Source organism: Oreochromis aureus, linkage group 23, assembly GCF_013358895.1.
Source record: "Oreochromis aureus strain Israel breed Guangdong linkage group 23, ZZ_aureus, whole genome shotgun sequence".
Lineage (NCBI taxonomy): Eukaryota > Metazoa > Chordata > Actinopteri > Cichliformes > Cichlidae > Oreochromis > Oreochromis aureus.
The window spans coordinates 41,169,806-41,187,626 of NC_052963.1; the positions used below are offsets into that span (position 1 = coordinate 41,169,806).

The following is a 17,821-nucleotide window of genomic DNA, read 5'->3' on the forward strand; positions in this document are numbered from 1 at the left end:
GCATTAGCTGGATCTCACTATGTGAGATCCAGAGATGCCAGGTCTCTCTTGGAAATGAGATTTTAAATCTCAATGAGATTTTTACCTGAATAAATAAAGGATTAGATGTGCAAGGTTTATGCGTAAAGTAGCAATAAGTCATAAGTCAGTAATGGGAGCTCTGTTTTCTCACCTGAAAAAGTCCCTGAGAAGACTCCGGGAGCATGGTTGACAAAGCTTTCAATGATTGCGCCGGGTTTACGGGAGCGTGGTGAGGAACTGGTGCCACTGTTGGAGCTGTTGGTACTGCAGTTAGCCTGAAGGGGGGGGGGGGAAGAAAACTGTTATTAAAAGAGCATAAAGTGAGACCAAACCCCAAAACATGTTTGAGGATACAAGGGCATATGATCTATTAGAGTAAAAGCTGTGAAAACTCAGAATCACTGTTTCAGGAGCTCCGTCAGTGACCTTTACCCTTTACCTCTGGGTGTAACTACCATTTGCACAGTGTAATTAACCTCTGCAGTTAAGGCTGATGGTTATAAGAAACCCCAGACAACAGGAAATTTGAGCTTGCTGCCATGCCATATATTTTAAGACTTAAGGTATTTGGTTACTTTACTGTGATCAAACTAAAGATGGTCACCTCACAACTTCACTTTGGCTTAACATGGATTGCTCAACTGACATCTGAAAGCGAAACTGAAACCCCAAGAAAGCGCTTTGTGTGCGTATGCATGTGTCTTTTTGTCATGCATGTGAAAGCCTGATGAGGAATAGCCATATCCGTTTTCTCACTACTAAACTGGCCTGTCTCCTTGTTTTTCCTGTAGTGAACCATCTCTCCCACACAGTTCGCTGATATTTGGTTACCATTCACTATTCAAGGAGGTACAGAAAATATAAACAGCACATTGGGTTGAAGAACAGAAGTAAGTGTGTTTCTGCCTGTGTGTGCAGCTGTTCATGAAGTTATCCTAAGGTAAACAAATGAGCATAACGCTGAAAGATAAATGACAACACCAGAACACTTTTGCTCCTATAATTTTAGCCCACTGCTCTTTACCCTGGGAAGACTGAGGTCATATGAATGCTGTGTTCTCATGGTGTATGCGTGTGCTGGCTTGTTTGCATGCATTTGGGGAGCACAGTGTACTCCAGTGATGAACAAATGTACTGTGGTTTGGACACACGCACACACAAAATCACGTGTAACGCTTCTCCAGAGCTGACTAAACCACGGGTTCACCCTTGTGCTACAAGGATGTCCCATTAATCTAATTGATTTAATGGAGAATGATTTAGTTGCGAGGATGGCACTTGGGTCAAATGGTTATAACCCATCCACTCTATCGTTCTCATGGCAGCCCAAGTGCCTGTGCCTTTCTTATGTATTGTAAAGATGTACCTACTTTTACCACTGAACCCTTTTATTTGAGAAAATAACATAAGACAACATCTTACCAATCCTTTGCTATGATTGGCTATTATTAAAGAAAACGAAAAAAAAACACTACTTAGAAAGAATTATAAGAATATTTTCTTGAGGCTTACCTCAGGGCAGAGGACTGGGGCTACAGGGCTGACCTGGCCGATCTCGTGGCTGGGTTGGCCTGAGGAAGGCTGGTGGTAGTGGTGGTGATGGTGGTGGTGGTGGTGATGATGATGAGCGGGCGAGCGGAAAAGACCCCCAGGGACATGGGATGGGCGAGGGGAGTGTGGTGGAGGAGTAGGGGGGCTACAGTGAGCAGAGGAGGGCGACTGGTGGTACATGGGAGGAAGGGACTGGTGGTGTGTGGAGGGCAGGGGAAAAGAAGGGGATCCTGGGGAAGAAGGGGAGGAGGGGATAGGGTGAGGATGGGACAAGTGGGGGCTGGGGTGATTATGTGGATGGTGGGGGTGTTGATGAGAGTGCGGGTGAGTGTGGGGAACCCGGGGCTGTCCCTCCGAATTTCCCCGGGTGATGAGGTGCCTGTGCTGGAGTTGGGGACCACCGGACTGCTGTGCTGCCAGCTGGAGCTGGACAAACATCATGTGATCACCTACACGCAGCGCCAAGGTGAGGGGAGAGCGACCAGACAGGAAGTCACTGACCTATTGATAAAGAAAGGGGAAAAGGGTTAAGTGACTCAATGTCTTTGCTTCTATGCAAGTTATCAACACAGCTTAGTCAGATGACAAAGTCTAACTTAATATATGATGCTCTATATCCAGATTTAACGCCACTCTGGTATTTACAACTGTTCCCTGTAAAAAATTATGGAACTAGAAAGGCTCCCCATGCATACCGACTTCCTTCTTAGTAAATGAACAATCTGGGCCATGGATGCCAGTTACAGTGCACACAACAGCTCTTTGAGCTACCCCTCTCACAGAGACACAGACACACCACATAAGCTCATCGTGCAGTCAAACACTAGTCTGTAATAGTCGTCCATTTACTTCTGTTGGCAGGGAATGGATAGTGAGGCCTACTGGAAAACACACATACACACAAATAGAACCCACTATTCCTTGCTTCCCATTGCCACTCAGTCCGTTCTTAGTCAGCAGGGTTATTCAGCTCAAAGACAAAGGCCACCCTTCTGTTTGGCCCATGGCCTGAAAAATCAGTCCCACATTTAGGAAATCCACCCCGCCTGCATCTCAAACACAGAACAGTCAATTGTCTGTGAATCTGCAGCAGATCAGGAAGGGATGCCCATGTTTGGAGCATTGGCAACAGCTAACTGGAGCCAAGTGTGGGGGGCCTTCAGTGACCCACCCAAGGCCTGGATGGACACACACACACACACACACTAACAAGTACAGAGTTGTCACGACTCGGTTGGAATATTCGTGCTAAATAACAAAACCTCTCTTGTCGTCCTCCTGTATGCCTGTGGCTCTCATGCTGTGTATTGTGACTTGCTGCTGAAGCCCAAGCAACGAGAGTCTGACATGTATTTATTTACTTTTTTTCCCCCAAGTGAGTGTGATTCAGGAGTCACAAAGCTTCAGTGGGTCTTGAAGACTCAGCAATAATGACTCAGGTTCTCCCTAAATGGAAACAAGCAGAAATGGCCAGCACTAGCAAATACAAAGTGACGCCCCTGTCCAAAAAGGTTTCAACAATCACTACTGCATGTGTGATTTTAGTCCCCAGAGAGAGAGGGAGGACAGAAAAGCCGAACAGAGCACAGGGATAGATATATATAAATAACAAAGCACAGAAAATAATATATAAAAAGGCAAAAAATAAAATAAAATCTGAGCAAAGGCCTTATATTTGGAGTGTCCTTGTAAGATGCTCGCCTGTAGTTAACCCTCTGAATCACCAGGCTTTGCCCTCCATCACATCTCTCTCTTTTCTTCTGCTTATTTATTTCTCTATTGACCGCTGCCTCTCTGTTGCCAGGGTGACCTTTGGACATTGGTATTGACATGATGTGGAAAAAGAGGATGAAGGGAGAGGAGGGGTAGGTGAAAAGGGTTGGGATGATCTGATGGCTACAGCTCAAATTGGAAATAATCAATTGGTAAGGTAGCAAAAATCAGAATAAAATGCGCTGCTGGATAAAGGGAAACTCAAACTTCTCAGAATGTAAAGTCAGCCACTAATGACTTATTGACAATCCACACTCACCACGATTACCCCATCGTGGTGAGGCTATACGCTCAGCAGGCGCGAGGTGGGGTGTGAAGTGAGGAGGAGAACAGCGCAGGGGGCTACATGTGACATCGCTAGGAAACTCCGTACATAAAAGGTCAGGAGAAGAGGTGTGCATGTGTTTGAGACCTAATGGGGAGGCCTGCTCCAAAAGGTGGGTGGGGGTGAGACAGAGAGACAGAGATGAAGAAAAGACCAGAGGAGGGGGAGGAGACAATGACTGTGTCTGTGACTGACAGCTGTCAAGAGTAAGTGTTGACAGTTTGTCAACCCACAACACACAGACCGGCATGCATACAAATCGAAAGCCCCAAGGGAGATTGTCAACCCAATGTTTAGAAGGTGGGGGGACACCCTCTGGGTATCCGTTATAGACCTCTGATCCTAGATCCAAATATATTCGGGCTGAGTCGACGTCCAGTTCAAACAGGTTACATTTCACTCTTCGCATCAGAATCCCGTTTCCAGAAACCATGTGAGATCAGGTTTTACCTTCCTGCACGGATCTGATTTTATCTTCAGAGAAAATGCAACTGCTGCTAAACGGATACATGTTGCTCAAATTTACGCTGTGACATGGAGGGGGAGGGAATGACCACCATGTTTTCTGGGTACCTCCACAGCTGGACAGAGTGAATGTCAGAGGGTCAAAATTTGCATGAAACCAAAGGAGACTGTAAAGCTGTACTTCTATTTCTTTCCAAGAAAGGAACATCCAAGACGCCAAGAGCTAAGTACGAACAGGATCTTTGCTTTATCACTCTGTTTTTCTTTGTATACAAGCACATGCGAGCAAAAGTGAGAGAAAAAGACCAACTGTGATGACAGCAAGACAAACAGAGAGGAGGCTTGATTACCTTTATAATGACTGGGGTGGATTATTCAAAACCACAAGACAGAATTCATGTACTCCTACTGAGTTTCCCAACACCACATAGCAGGCTTCAAATTAGCCTGCGAAAGAAGCAAGCTCGCTTCCTCACACTTTTTTTTTTTCCTTCTTTCCCTCTTTCCCGCCTCCAGTTGATTTTTGTCACTCCAGGTCTCAGAGTCTCAGTCGTTGACTCATAAAGTCAATTTAGAAGTTGCTCACACAAACCTTCACATGTATATGAGAGCTAAAAATGTGTGTGACCATGTGACTCATATGGGGTCTCCATACATACACCACCCACCAGAACCTCTTCTTTTAGGCACGAAATTAAAAGGCCACAAACCCACACAAACACAGACATCTCATTTGCAGGGAAAATGACAGGGGACATCTCAACTACTATAATTCCATCGGACACTCTCATATATTTGTGGTTGGCTTTGATTTCCTCCAGAACATTATCAGAAAGACCCAAATTAAACGTTCAGGTGTGGAATTCCACTCGTCCAAACCAAACAGCTACATCACTTTCATCTGACACGCCGTCTCCCTGACAATTCCCGAAAAGGAGGGCGAACAGCTTGTGTAGCTGGGAGCCGGGAGCTGTGGAGTGGAACACCTGAAATAGGGCCCGTTTCCTAAGGGAAGGGAGGAGGCGGAGGATGATACAGTGCGCCCTGCCTGCCAGAGGCTAGATTGGCGAGAGTGATCGTGTAACAACAAGCCTTTTCCAGACGGACAGAGACTATGAGAGAAACAAGGGGAGGGGAGCGCGTTAGAGAGTGCATATATATATGTGTGTGTGTGATGGGGGGGGGGGGAGGAAAAGGGGCACTGTCTTGCTAGAGAGCTGGCTAGCGAATGAATCCCAGAGGTCTCGGGTAGAAGCTCAGCTCCAGTCCAAACATGCCTGTCTGCTCTCAGGAGCACAGTCAAGACAGCCAACGTGGCTGGCTACCATTGACGTCAGGAAAAACACCAGATAGCGCTTTGTGGATCATCACAGGCAAACAAAAAAGCGCTTCATAGCTTGTCTTTAAGTCTGCAACAGACCTCCAATTCTATTTCCACCTTGGTCTTTGCAGGACGCTGTACAAATTCCAGTCCTTTATGAAAGCAACTTATAAAGGAGAGCCATAGGAGAATGAGACCCCGGGTTTTGTCAAGGCAGACAGAAAGAAACCAGCACTCCAGTGTTCTCCTTCTAATGAAGCAGCAGTATGAGGAGTTCATGCCTAACAAATAAGCCGTGCATTTCCTGACCGTAAACATAGTTGATTATACTCACCAAAAACTGCACGGATAAGCTTATTTAGCAATATACAGGTACTGAAAAATGGCTCTTTCATTTAGTAGCCATCAGACCCACCTCTCTAACAAGTGACCCCAGAAACAGTGCTCTCAGCCATTTTGTTTTAGTTGTTGGGTGTCCAGGAGGTGGGGTTTGTATGATACTTTGGTTGCTATGCAGTAATGGGAGAGAATATGATAAGGGGCAGCTGGGCGAGGAGGGGTGGAGACAAGATGGAGGAGAAGGAGAAGGGGGGGATGGCATGAAAGAAGGAGGGAACAAGGATGGTAAGGGGGGATGGGGATGCTGGCAATGAGGGTAAGGTGTCAGAGTAGTGGTGGTAGTGGTGGGTGATGAAATATTCAGTGAGAGTGCGCCTCTGGCTCCTTCCCTCTTTTTTTTTTTCCCTTTCGACATCTCTGGCTGACAGTTTTATTTATTGGGGTCCCTGTGGTTCAAGGAACTCATTTGCAGTCGTTCTTCCTTTGCACACTAAGCGAACTAAGGAAGGGAGATAAGGAGTAAGGGAGGAAGAGAGAGGCTGAGAGTCTAAGGACGGGTGAAGAGGGAGAGGGAGAGGGAGGGAAAGATAGAGCGTGCTGCCAGCACTGAGCTGACATTCATGAACAACTGAGCAGCTTTGTGCTGGGGAAAAGAGGATAGAGGATTGGAAGGCGGGACGGGCGGGGGAGGAGAAGGAGAAGCTGCGAGAGGAGGAAGTCGTCTCCTCCAGCCATATTCTGGTTCCAGTGCAGCTGCTCACCTGCTGGACAGCGAGGTGAAAGGTATGGTTCAAAAACTGCTTATTAACCTGCCAATCGATCTAAATGTTTTGATCGCACCAGGACGCTATTGATAGTCTTTGGGTAGACACGCACCAGCTAAAGATGCAATAAAAGGCTCTCAAAAGAGAGAAGGAGAAAAAAAAATTTAAAAAAAAAAATCAATGACTTGCATCATCCCCAAATCCTAAAGGCAGAGGGGGTTGAAGCTTCAAAGGCACCATTAGAAAGATAGGCATCTGTAACAGTACCTGATAAGAAACAGAGGGGGGTGAGTGGAGAAAAAAAAAAAGGAACAGCTGGCCATCATAGAATATGATCGGCTCCGTGAAAGGAGAGATCAGAATGGCAAAGTTCAAGACGATCGGGTTCCTGCAAAGGCCACTCCTTATAACTGGCCAGAAAAACTGAGCATATTCACCTCTTAGTCTCCAGCTATCAAGATCCGGTTTAAATCAGGCAAGCAACACCAAAGAAATCTTCACTTACTCGTTTCCCCGCTGTTCACTTTCCTCTCACTCCCTTGAAAGCCATTTACACCAGCTGATTAATACAATTTAATCAGGATCCTGTTCTGGCAGAGAATGACTTCACAGCATTTTCTGTACCCGGTGAGACAAATTTGTGGATACTTGGGAAAAACAACATCATACGAAGCAGCGGCAAATGAAAGAAGAAACAGCATCACATCTTTCTGAGATAAATGAAGTGGGTGTGGGGAAATGGAGAGGTAGGTATAGAAATTCTGTGACAGATGGAGGAATGTTAACAGAAAGACGGTAAGTAATTGCAATGGTGATCATGCAAAAATGCTGTCTTTTTTTTTTTTTTTTTTTTTAAGAGGTTTCTCATGTCCTCATTACGTTTTTGTAGGAATGACTGAAATGACCTGGCTCTTTTGAACCCTGCACCTCTGCCAAGAGCACCATATCCCTAGTAGCACTGGCTTCATTAGTCTTGGTAGTGGCTATCGAATGTGATATTCCTGGCCTCCATCCTCCCACACAGTAGCCCCACTAGTCACGATGCCTGCTACTTGAATCACAAAAGCACTGTATCGCCGGGGAATGGAAAACGATGACGGTCACGACTCAAAAATGGAGAAGTAAGTCTCCCCTGGTCGCTCAGTGAGGAAACATACAAAGAGAAACATTAAAAATGGATGTTGGCACATGCGCACACCCACAGAAACACATGCAGCGAGATGAATATACATAATAGGACAATGAAATTCCCTGCAAATCTAGCTCCCTTTTGACTGCCCCACAACATACCTTGATTCCCTCCACCCATCCCAGCACTTCCCCTCCCACTATGCATTTTAAACATCACAAAGGGGATTACACAGGTGCAAAAATACCGCATGATCAGCCTATTAATGCAATTTTCAAGGCCAGGATTTACACGAGCAGGGACTGAAAAGGCCTTTAGATCAGCATTGTTTTTTTTTATTCCATACACGATTTGATTTACACATTCAGCAACAAAATTAATTTCTGTAGCTTTCATTTTAGGTTACAATAAAGGAAATTTCCATTCTAAAGAGCAAAGACTCTGTCTCTTAAGCTGCATGCATATAAAAAGCCTTAATTTCAATAGCAGTGAGAAGGACAGAGGAAGCTGGGGGTTGTAAAAGGGGAGGAAACCCTTCATATTGACCAACAGGCAGACTTGGTCATTCTTCAATTCCTTGCACTCCCAAATCCTCAATACAATTACTCTCCAGTGATTTCCAGTATTATCAATCCTACTGATTAACTGACATCAAGATAAGGTGATGTACAGGGTGCAGGACTGCAAAGAGAAACATATTGACCATTTGCATTGAGCTGTTTTACACAATTGTGTACATAGACACAGACATACACAGGTCCAAAGTTCATTTGTCTAAAGCACTACTTTTTAAATCCTCTTCTTCCTAGTAGCACCTCTCCACTTATCTCAATTTTTCTTCCTTCATCTTATCTTCCCTGTAATCTCTCATCCATGTGTAGCCTTCCTGCCCACTGTCCCAACCAATAGCACTTAACTACACAAACACAAATACACATTACTGACTGACTTGTGCAAAGCTCTCCCTTTCTTTTCTCCTCCACCTGTCAAGCCCACTGTGGCAACCCCTGAGGGAGGGATAGCAGAGGAAATAAGGAACGGGTGACCCCAAGGTGACTCCCCACAGATTGTTAGAGCCTGTTAAGTTTGCGTCTGTCTGCTTGTAGACACAAAGACAAAACCGTGCCGTATCCCGGCCAGAGGAGAAGGAGGAATAAGTGAGGGGGGGGTGCATGAGGACAGGAGGTGCTTGTCGCTGGGAGCGAGAAAAGTAGAGCAGATATGTAACAGCGTACTCCCCTGGGATACATGGAATGGCAACACACAGCCTCCTGAAGCAGACTGTGTTAGTGTTCGAGGCAAAATTTGTCAATCTGCAGCCTGCCGAGCCTCGCTCCAGCTGGGTTGCACATCGATTTTGAAACCAGTATGCACCACTGTAGCTGCACTCAACAGGATTTTGGAGTTTGAAGCCCTTCTTTGCCCCCCACCCCCCACCTCAGTACTACCACCAAAGGAACTAGTCATTTTAGGATGTGTCTGTCCCACAGGAACTGCTCCTTTAGAACTTTCCATTATTGAGAGGGGTTGAAAAGTTGGTGGGCACAGTCCTGAAAATTTTCTGAGCTTGATGCAAACTTGGCTAAATTCAAAAACAAGCCAATTAAAATCTGCTCTCTCAAACATCACCGTCAGCAATCTAAAAATTCACCCTACAGAAAGACAGCAACAACTATCTTGGCTTGCTCCAATGAGGTCACCGTTTTGGTATCACCGATCCATAGTTACATAACTTATATTGTTTTGGAACACTCAGAATTGACATCACCGTCGAAGCTTACACAAAATTATTATGTCACTTCCAAGAGTCCGATGGAGCCCAGACGGCACTGGAAGGACTGATTAGGGAGAAGGTTTGAGTAAATGATTGTCCTACCTTGTGCCTACCCTGACTTTTTGAAGTGGAAAGGTGACTAATCATTGTCTTATGTTTGTCAGCTGAGCCGGTGTGGTGTTCATGCTTTAGGATGGGAACAAAGAGGTGGCTGCATAGGGGGGAAGGGCAATGGGGGTGGGGGTAGGGATGGTAAGGGTGACGTCTGGTTGGCTTTTATTCTACCGTCAATGTGCATCAATGAGAAAATAGTCCCTGTGTGTTAAAGGGCCACATAATCAAATGCCAAAGTAGATGAAGAGCTGATGTTGCTGCCTAAATGTGACTAGAAATGGTAAATATTGCTTTCACTACTTGTCATAGAAGTATACATTTATTTTACAACTAGGCTCAGACATTTTCTCATTCTCTCATCATGACCATAAATCCTCTTAAATATATCCTTTCAATTTGCTGTGTGTGTGTGTGCGTGTGAGTGTGTGTTCCCATGTATGACTGCAAATATAAGCTGTACACACAGCCGCTATTTAGCAGACAGAATGAGAAAAGAGTAGTGAGTAGTGCAGGCAACTGTATTTTGATGGGCTGTCAGGAGGCAGTAGCTTAAATCAGCTTAGATGTCACGCAAAAAAAAGTCTAGGAGGATGCCAGAGGAGGAATTAAGGCAGCCATGATTGTCCTTGCTAAAGAAGTCAGCCATCACGGTCAAAGTGAGGCAGCTCGCCGGACTTGCAAACCACAGCACATTTAAATTATAGTGCCCTGGGAGAGCTCCTAAGCAGAAACAAGAGAGGGAGGTGAAACATACGAGAATGAAAAAAACCAAACATTTTAATCATTGCTGGGTAAGAATTTCCATTAAATGCCCCCCACCCCAAATTCATGCCACAAGAGCCTGAAACAGCCCTTGGAAGCTGTCGTGCGCTGCATGATTTGTTGGCTAACAACCTGGTAGCTGAAGACTTCTTCATAATCCCGATAAAGGAGAAGACATACGGTGATCTGCTCAGTGCAGCTCGGAATCCAATCTGGAAATAAGACCTTGCGTGACCAAAATATTTGAAGGGGTGATGGCTTATTAGGGGTCCAGGGGTTTACACCCAACTCTTGTATGCCTTTTTCTAAGAACTAACCCATACCTCCCTCAGGCTATTTTTGGTTGCATGGGCATATCAGTTATCGTGTCAGACACTTTTAAGGGCTAAGTGCATTGATTGATTTTTGATAGCCCCAGAGTTAGAGAGGAGATAGGAAATGAGGGAAAGCTTTTGTGTTCCTATTTTTCTAATCTTACACAGATCTGTAATCTCTCCGCAATCTATATCATTCCATTTCGTTTCATGAATTATAAAGAAGAATCAATTTCTGTGGATATAAACACACTAAAGCAGCTTTACGCCTTTTTTGTGTTTTACTGTGACATCAATCTCCCGTTGCCCTTTATTCATTCTGTACCCCGGCGATTACCATTTACAGTGAAATAAATATGTATGCAAAAGTGGTGTATGTGGTAACGTGTGGTAAGCATTTCGTGAGAAAAACGCAAGCACCTGACTCATAACGAATCTAAGTATAATAAGGTTACATGGACAGGGAGATACACAGGAAGACAGGCAGAGTGAGAGATCGGTTCCTCTGGGTCGGCGGTTGAATTATCATCTGCCTCTAGTGAAAATGACAGTCACTCTTGGCTACCCAGCAAAGGCGTACCACATGATGGGCAAGGCTTGCTTCCAGCCCACTTACAGTGTGACATACACACACACATCCAGTAACAGACACGCACACATCCACTTACACACACCTACACACATGCAGTCATCTGCTGTCAGTGCTACGAGATGCATGCTGAGTTCTCTCACACACACACACACACACCAAGGCTAGGATTTCCACCATAAAATTATCAGCAGGGCAAGAAGCCATACTGAACCACACTCTGCTATCACTGAGCAGCCCACATCATCTGATAATTATTCCACTAAACAGCGTTGGGCAAATTCTTCGGGATGTAACCGCTGTTAAGAGTTCAGGTAACTCCTTACATCAGTGTTTTTGTTTCACCGTCTTGTACCGTTCTGACATCACACGGTAGTACATTGCTGATACACTTACGTACATCTCAGTGTTGCCCAACTGTACAAAAGGAAGTGGATCTGAGTCAGTCAGTCAGCTGCAAAGTGTGTCATACGTCACACTGTTGTCTGCGAGCGTTCAGCCTTATCGCCTCTCTTCTCGCTCGGTTTCTCTCTGTGGCCAGCATGGAGTCTTTTTTTTTTTTAAACTTCACACTCACTATTGATCATTTTGGTGAGTCATGCCGCTCTGACTCAAATACATACTGTACTTAAGCAGGCCTACAGAACTGTTTCACTGCAAGCACAGGGTGTAGGCCTCACTTGGCCTGTGCATGCACACTAGGCTTCCAGGAACCCTGTGCTAATACTGAGTGAGAAGACTGTCATCTGATGATCCAGCACTCTGTTTATGAGTGAGTGAGACTACAATCAGTCTCCATGCAGCCACAGCACACTTCCTGGAAACTCGCCTGTGCGTGTGCGTGCTCGTGTATATGTGCCTGTCAGTCAAGACCGTGAAATACAGAAGGAGTGGAGAGAGATTATAGATAAAGGCGTAAACAGAAAGATGGAAGTAAGTGCTGGCCCTCTCAACAGCACATAAGTCCTTCTTGTGTGGTGTTCGCGCTAGCTTCCTACAGGGCTGTGCATGCATGCACACACACAGTATCACAGATGTTACTAGGATACAGGAGGGTGTTGTTGCTTATTATGTTCTAACAGCTCACACTGGTTGTCTAGCTTGGTTTGGCTTGTTTAAGAGGCTGAGATTAGACAAGCAAAGAGGCTTGCGCAGCCGGCTCATCCCATGTCCCTCTCTGCCATATCTGGGTGTTGCTCTGTGCTTAACTGAAGCCTGCACCTTCTTTAGCCATAATGCAAATATGCACACAAAAAATTTGGAGTTCAGTTTAAGTTGCAGGATACCAACTTTTGCTTTATCAGCCTTAATTTAGGCTCAACAGACACACAAACGCACACATATTAATCCTTACCTGAGTTTCTGTTAGGCTCTCCAAAGCTTGCATTACTGACTGTTCTGGTCTTGATGCTTGAGACTGCATGACAGAAATAAAATACAAAGTGAAATATGGCTAATGTTTCAAGTTCATTCTTTAGATTTGGACTCCAAACTAAAATAAATTCACAGCAAGCTGAATCCATACCATTAATCCTGCTTCAACTGTTGGCACAAGTGTTAACTTGCTCCCATCCGAGATGCCTAGATCCTGGAGTTTGCCTGAACTTAGTCGCCTGCAGGGGTTAGAGAGAACAAGATAATTAGACTGTGCTGAGAATATATTCTCTCTTCAGACATACAAACACCCTTCAGCCAGGGGGTGCAGACCGACTTCAAAACTATTTTGGAAAAGAGCTGTGGGTGTAAAGCTCCACGAAAGAGAAGTATTGATTGCGCTGTCATATTTCAATTTCGAGTATAGTAGAGCTTGACAAGTGCTCGCAGTGGATATTTGGCACCACTGCCACTTGCCTAAGTGGAGGTAAGAATTTTTGTTTTTTTCTTGGCAATATCAGTTGCACAAATGAGGAAGAAAAACTTCATGCTGAAACCAAAACCACAACATATTAGTTGTATAAATGAAAAGAATGGCAAGTACTAGAATTGCATGGGAACCGTTCTTAGCCAAACTGCTACGGCTCTGTCAGCGATTATGAAAGTTAAATCATGTGATACAGAACACATCACATTTCCAGGGCTTTACTGCTTGATGTCTGGTACGGAACAGGAATGCTTGCATCTCAGAGCCAAATGATGCACAATGAAACATTCACACTCGTGCCTGGCCGTTTGCCTGCTTTATGTTAGTGAAGCATGTTTAGGGCAGTCTGGTCTATAGGCATGACCCAAATCTTATGCCACGCCGCTGAACAAAGGCCGTCAGCCCCGACTTGCTGTAGGTCTACAGTTTAAGGCGCAGGAGGGGATTAAAAAGGGGGTTTTCAGGTTTTAAAGGATGATGTGATTTATTGGGTGATTACAATGGGTGGGAGGGGATGGGGGCTGAAAACAATGCTGACTGTTTGCATGTACTAAAGCCCCCCCTTTCTTTTTTGCATAGCACCACCTGCACTATTGTGAGCTCATTTAACCTGTGCCTGATTCATTTCATAGCTTCATAATGCTTCGGGTTCTGGTTCGCTTTGAATAATAAAGAGTTTATCTATTCTCTTGCCCATGCAGCTCTGCTTAAACAGCAGCATTTTTCCAAGCCCTCGCGAAACTGGCCGTTTGATACCTCACACAAACACAAACTGCTGTTATTCTCCTGAATCTGCTGCCTATTGTCATGCAACTGCACACTCACATTCACATCCAACCACAAGACATATCCACCTTCGGTGCAGTACCAAGTCACGCATGAACAATGTATACCTGTGCAGTAGCAGTATAAATACAGTCAAGCTTAGCACTTCTGTGTGACTTTATTCATTAATGTGTAACATGTTTGATTCACGCAGCATTAGCAACTCAGTCATGCTTCAGTTTTTATAAGAACGGGGGACGAATCAATGCAAGTCTGCAGATTGCCTCGTCAATACTGTTCCAGTGACCGGTGAGTCCCAGCGCATAATTCCAATATTGTGCACCCTCACGGTCAATAGTTTCCTTGAACGTATTGATCACCAAAGCGGGCATATCTTTGCCTCTGAGGCTCCCGAGAGCTTAACCAGTTAAAGTGTAGTTTGGAAAATATTACCTCAACCCCGGAGGGTGGGCGCACCTAAAGTAGGTTTGTGCACATTTTGAACTGCGGACTATCCTAGACATTACGGCGTATGATGTCAGCGTATAGTACAGAGAGTCTCAAGTACCGGTTGGCTCTTTAAGAAATAAGTATGCGTAATTATTTTCTCTATCCGAAAACACCACGTTTACTAAACACGTTCAACTGCAATACATTTCTTTCGTGTTTACTCACGTTTCTTTGTGTAGCAGAGCGAGTCTCTCTTTTGGGACTTTGAGTCTTTGCGACAGTCTCCTCTTCAGTCCCTCCACGGTCTCCTCCAGTGGCAAGGAGAGCTCGAAGCGTGTGCCGGTGGTGGAGTGGATGTACAGATTCATGGAGGGTTCAGTCGGGACGGCCTCGCAGGACGAAGCCCCGCGACTGGTGCAGCTTCGGGCGCTGGGATGCTGGTCCATCCGATAACCTGTGCTCAGAGAAGGGGGGAGACAAGACGAGCAGAGCCGGGGAGTGAAAAGGGTGAGAAGGATAGTGAAGCAGATCCGTCGCTTCCACTACCGTCCCTTGATCTCCTTGCAAATCAAAGGCAGCATTCAGAGCTCTCTCTCTCTCTTTCTTCCTCTTGCTGCCTCCTTTTTTTCTCTCGCTCTCCGAGAGTCAGAATAAAACCCAGTCCGTCGTCTCTCCGGTCAATATCATGAGAATATCCCCCGAGGAAATTTAACTACACAAGCGTCGCGTTTCCCTTTGTGTGATCTTTGTCTTTGTTGCGTTTTCCAGCGTGCAAGCAAGTCTTTCGAAATGCTACATAGACGGGCAAATAACACACAAACGCAAGTATGTTGTCAGCAAAAAAATGGCACGGACGCTCATTTACGCAGGCAGTTACCTTTAAAAAAAACCAAACAAACAAAAAAAAGGTCTGAGAAAGAAAAAAAAATGTATAACAACAAATTCCTCTCGGATGTTTTATGCGCTTTTTCGGGCTTTGGATAATGGGACACGCGATCCGGAGCTGCAAAGCCTCGTGCGGCTGTAGTGAAAGGCTCTCCGCTGCGCACTCATACCCACGGCAGCCCCACTGAAATATCGACAATGAACATTGTCACAAAGTATCCCACTTCCACCATCGATAAAGTACGCCCACAGCCCCCGAGGCCGTCCGACCAATCATAGGAGAGCTCCTTCAGGACGCCGATGACCTCAGCCAATAGGAAGATGAGCTCGACACCCACGTGGAGGCCGAGCGAGTTTAGGCCATTCATAATAAATTACAGCACAGTGCAAAATATGCACCAGTACCACAGTATACTCAAATAAAGGGCTACATCGAGGGCCGTGTGCCTTTACAGCTTAATGGAAGCTTTAAAGACAATCCCCGTAAAAATGACGATTTTTTTTTTAAGTTAATCACGGCTGAATCATTCCTGAATTCTCGTTTCACGAGATACCCCAATTATAGATAATCTTTAGAGACAAATATGATGAGTGCCAGGTCACATCTCTAGAAGTAGCGCCTGTTTAAAGGGTCTCCTTGTGTGGGAACCGTGCAACAGGCTGAAAATAGCGATCATCATTAATCCCCAAAACGCCTATTTTGAAGAGATGTTTGACAGCAGCACATAGTGTGAATATACAACTGATTGCTTAATTTAAGCATATGTAGCTCACCATCAACTTTCGACACCGTTAGAGTAGATTTTTGATCAGGACTCGCTTTATTTCCCTTATAACAGCGGGCTACTTAACCAACAACACCAGCGTGGACGTGGCTATTTTAAAACCCTTGGAATAAAGACCAGATCCCTCTACTCCAAGTTATCAGATGTACTGTAACGACATTAATAGTGCTGACGCCACCCTCTTCCCCCCTTGACCTCAGAAGCAGGCAGAAACCTTTCAAGTGATCGCGAATCCTACGCAAATCCACGCTGGACAAGAGTAGGTTATTCTCGTCAGGTAAGCTGCAGTATATGCATGCAACACAGACTTCGGACTGCTGCTGCACGAGTTCTCAAGTCTGAGGTGACCAATAAGCTACGCGCGCAATATCCCTGAGAGAAGTAACCAGAGCAACTCACAAAGACAGACTGACTAAGAATATTTAAATTACCATACAGCCCAGAGACACCTAAAGCCTACACAGCGAGCTTACCTCTGCAGTTTCCTCAAACCTAAGAAGACACTTTACCATAAAAAAACATTAAAAATACTCGGTCGCCACCCAGTGGCAACGGAATCAGTTTTCACAATGAAACCATGCAAGCGATTCATCGTTTACCCCTGCCATATATATAAATATATGTATAAATAGGTTAACTTTGGAACATGCAGTTTTTAAAACCTTGTGCATTAAAGTATGGCAGCTTTTACTCGTATTGAGCACGACAGTCACCATACAGCACCGTATGATAAGATTTTTCATTCTCCTTCTAATCTGAGATAATTACCAACGACTTGCTGTCTTCTACTAATTATAATTTACAGGAACAATGACATTCTGCTGTCGTCAATAAACACGACATTAGGCTGTCCCTCAGAATTTACGCCCAATTGTCTCATACAAGCAGCTGACACGCTTCTATCGATCCGCAATTGACTCGTCTCTAATCAATTTCTCGCCAACACATAAAGCACATGTCAAACTTTACTAACACATCACCCGTAACATAACATACAGCTCAGCCGTGATAAAAATACAAAATAAAAATAAAGTGAACTCACCAATTACTGTGGCGAAAACTGTAAAGCTTCGCGGAAAAGTCGGCTGTTTTCCCGTCTCTTGCCCCAGCTTTGGCATGTAAAGTAAACCCACGCAGCGACAAAACTCTGAGATAAATCCAAACACTTGAATATCCACAATAACGTCTCAGTAAATTCTCTGGTGGCCCCGTGCGTGTCGTTACGCTGCAGACCCGGGCTCGGGGCGTCAGTCCTGGCCAGTAATGGGAACACTCAGGTCCCGAGATGCTTTCGTGTAGTCAGGTCACCGGTGTCTTACTTGGTGATAAGAGCGTAGTCGGAAAGGTGAGACTCCTCTTAACTGACGCTTCTCGGATATGGGTGGAGAGTAATGTTCTTCTTATGTCAGCATGTCATTTAAGGTGGCCTCGTTTCCCTGCTGCCACCAAGTCCAACTTGCTGTCGTCTGTGGGAAAGAATGCGCCTATAACGCAATCCTTAACCGATAAAGCTATCCAACTGTGTCAAGCACAGCGGCTCCCAGCAGCAGGAGCGACTTTTAAAGGTAGCATACACCCACAGAGACATGAAACCCGGACAGCCACTGACCTACCACCTTAAAAAAAGAGTCAATGAAATTAAATCTTTGGCTATATTGGAGGTGTTGCCAACCTTTGACGACATAGAGAAAAATGTCACCGGGCAACAGGTAAACACGCTCCCTGGATACGGCACACGTACGCCGATAAACAAACACCACTGGTCCTGTTTGAGGAATTAATGCCCTGCTGATAACCTAATGCGGATTCTTGAAGCGCACAATGTACAAAATGA

The 17,821-nt window shown here is 45.1% G+C and overlaps 1 protein-coding gene across 1 annotated transcript in view; it reads right to left on the reverse strand.

Annotated features, from left to right (window-relative positions):
- midn (midnolin) overlaps window positions 1-17,607 on the reverse strand; it is a 28,765-nt gene extending 11,158 nt beyond the window's left edge. The window contains exons 1-6 of the mRNA XM_031749646.2: window positions 17,030-17,607; window positions 14,543-14,771; window positions 12,767-12,854; window positions 12,596-12,658; window positions 1,534-2,073; window positions 173-296 (exon numbers count right to left, since the gene is read on the reverse strand). Of these exons, the coding sequence (XP_031605506.1) occupies window positions 173-296; window positions 1,534-2,073; window positions 12,596-12,658; window positions 12,767-12,854; window positions 14,543-14,771; window positions 17,030-17,105 (1,120 nt within the window). The 5' untranslated portion in view covers window positions 17,106-17,607. The remainder of the gene's footprint in view (window positions 1-172; window positions 297-1,533; window positions 2,074-12,595; window positions 12,659-12,766; window positions 12,855-14,542; window positions 14,772-17,029) is intronic.
- Window positions 17,608-17,821: the final 214 nt, after the last annotated feature.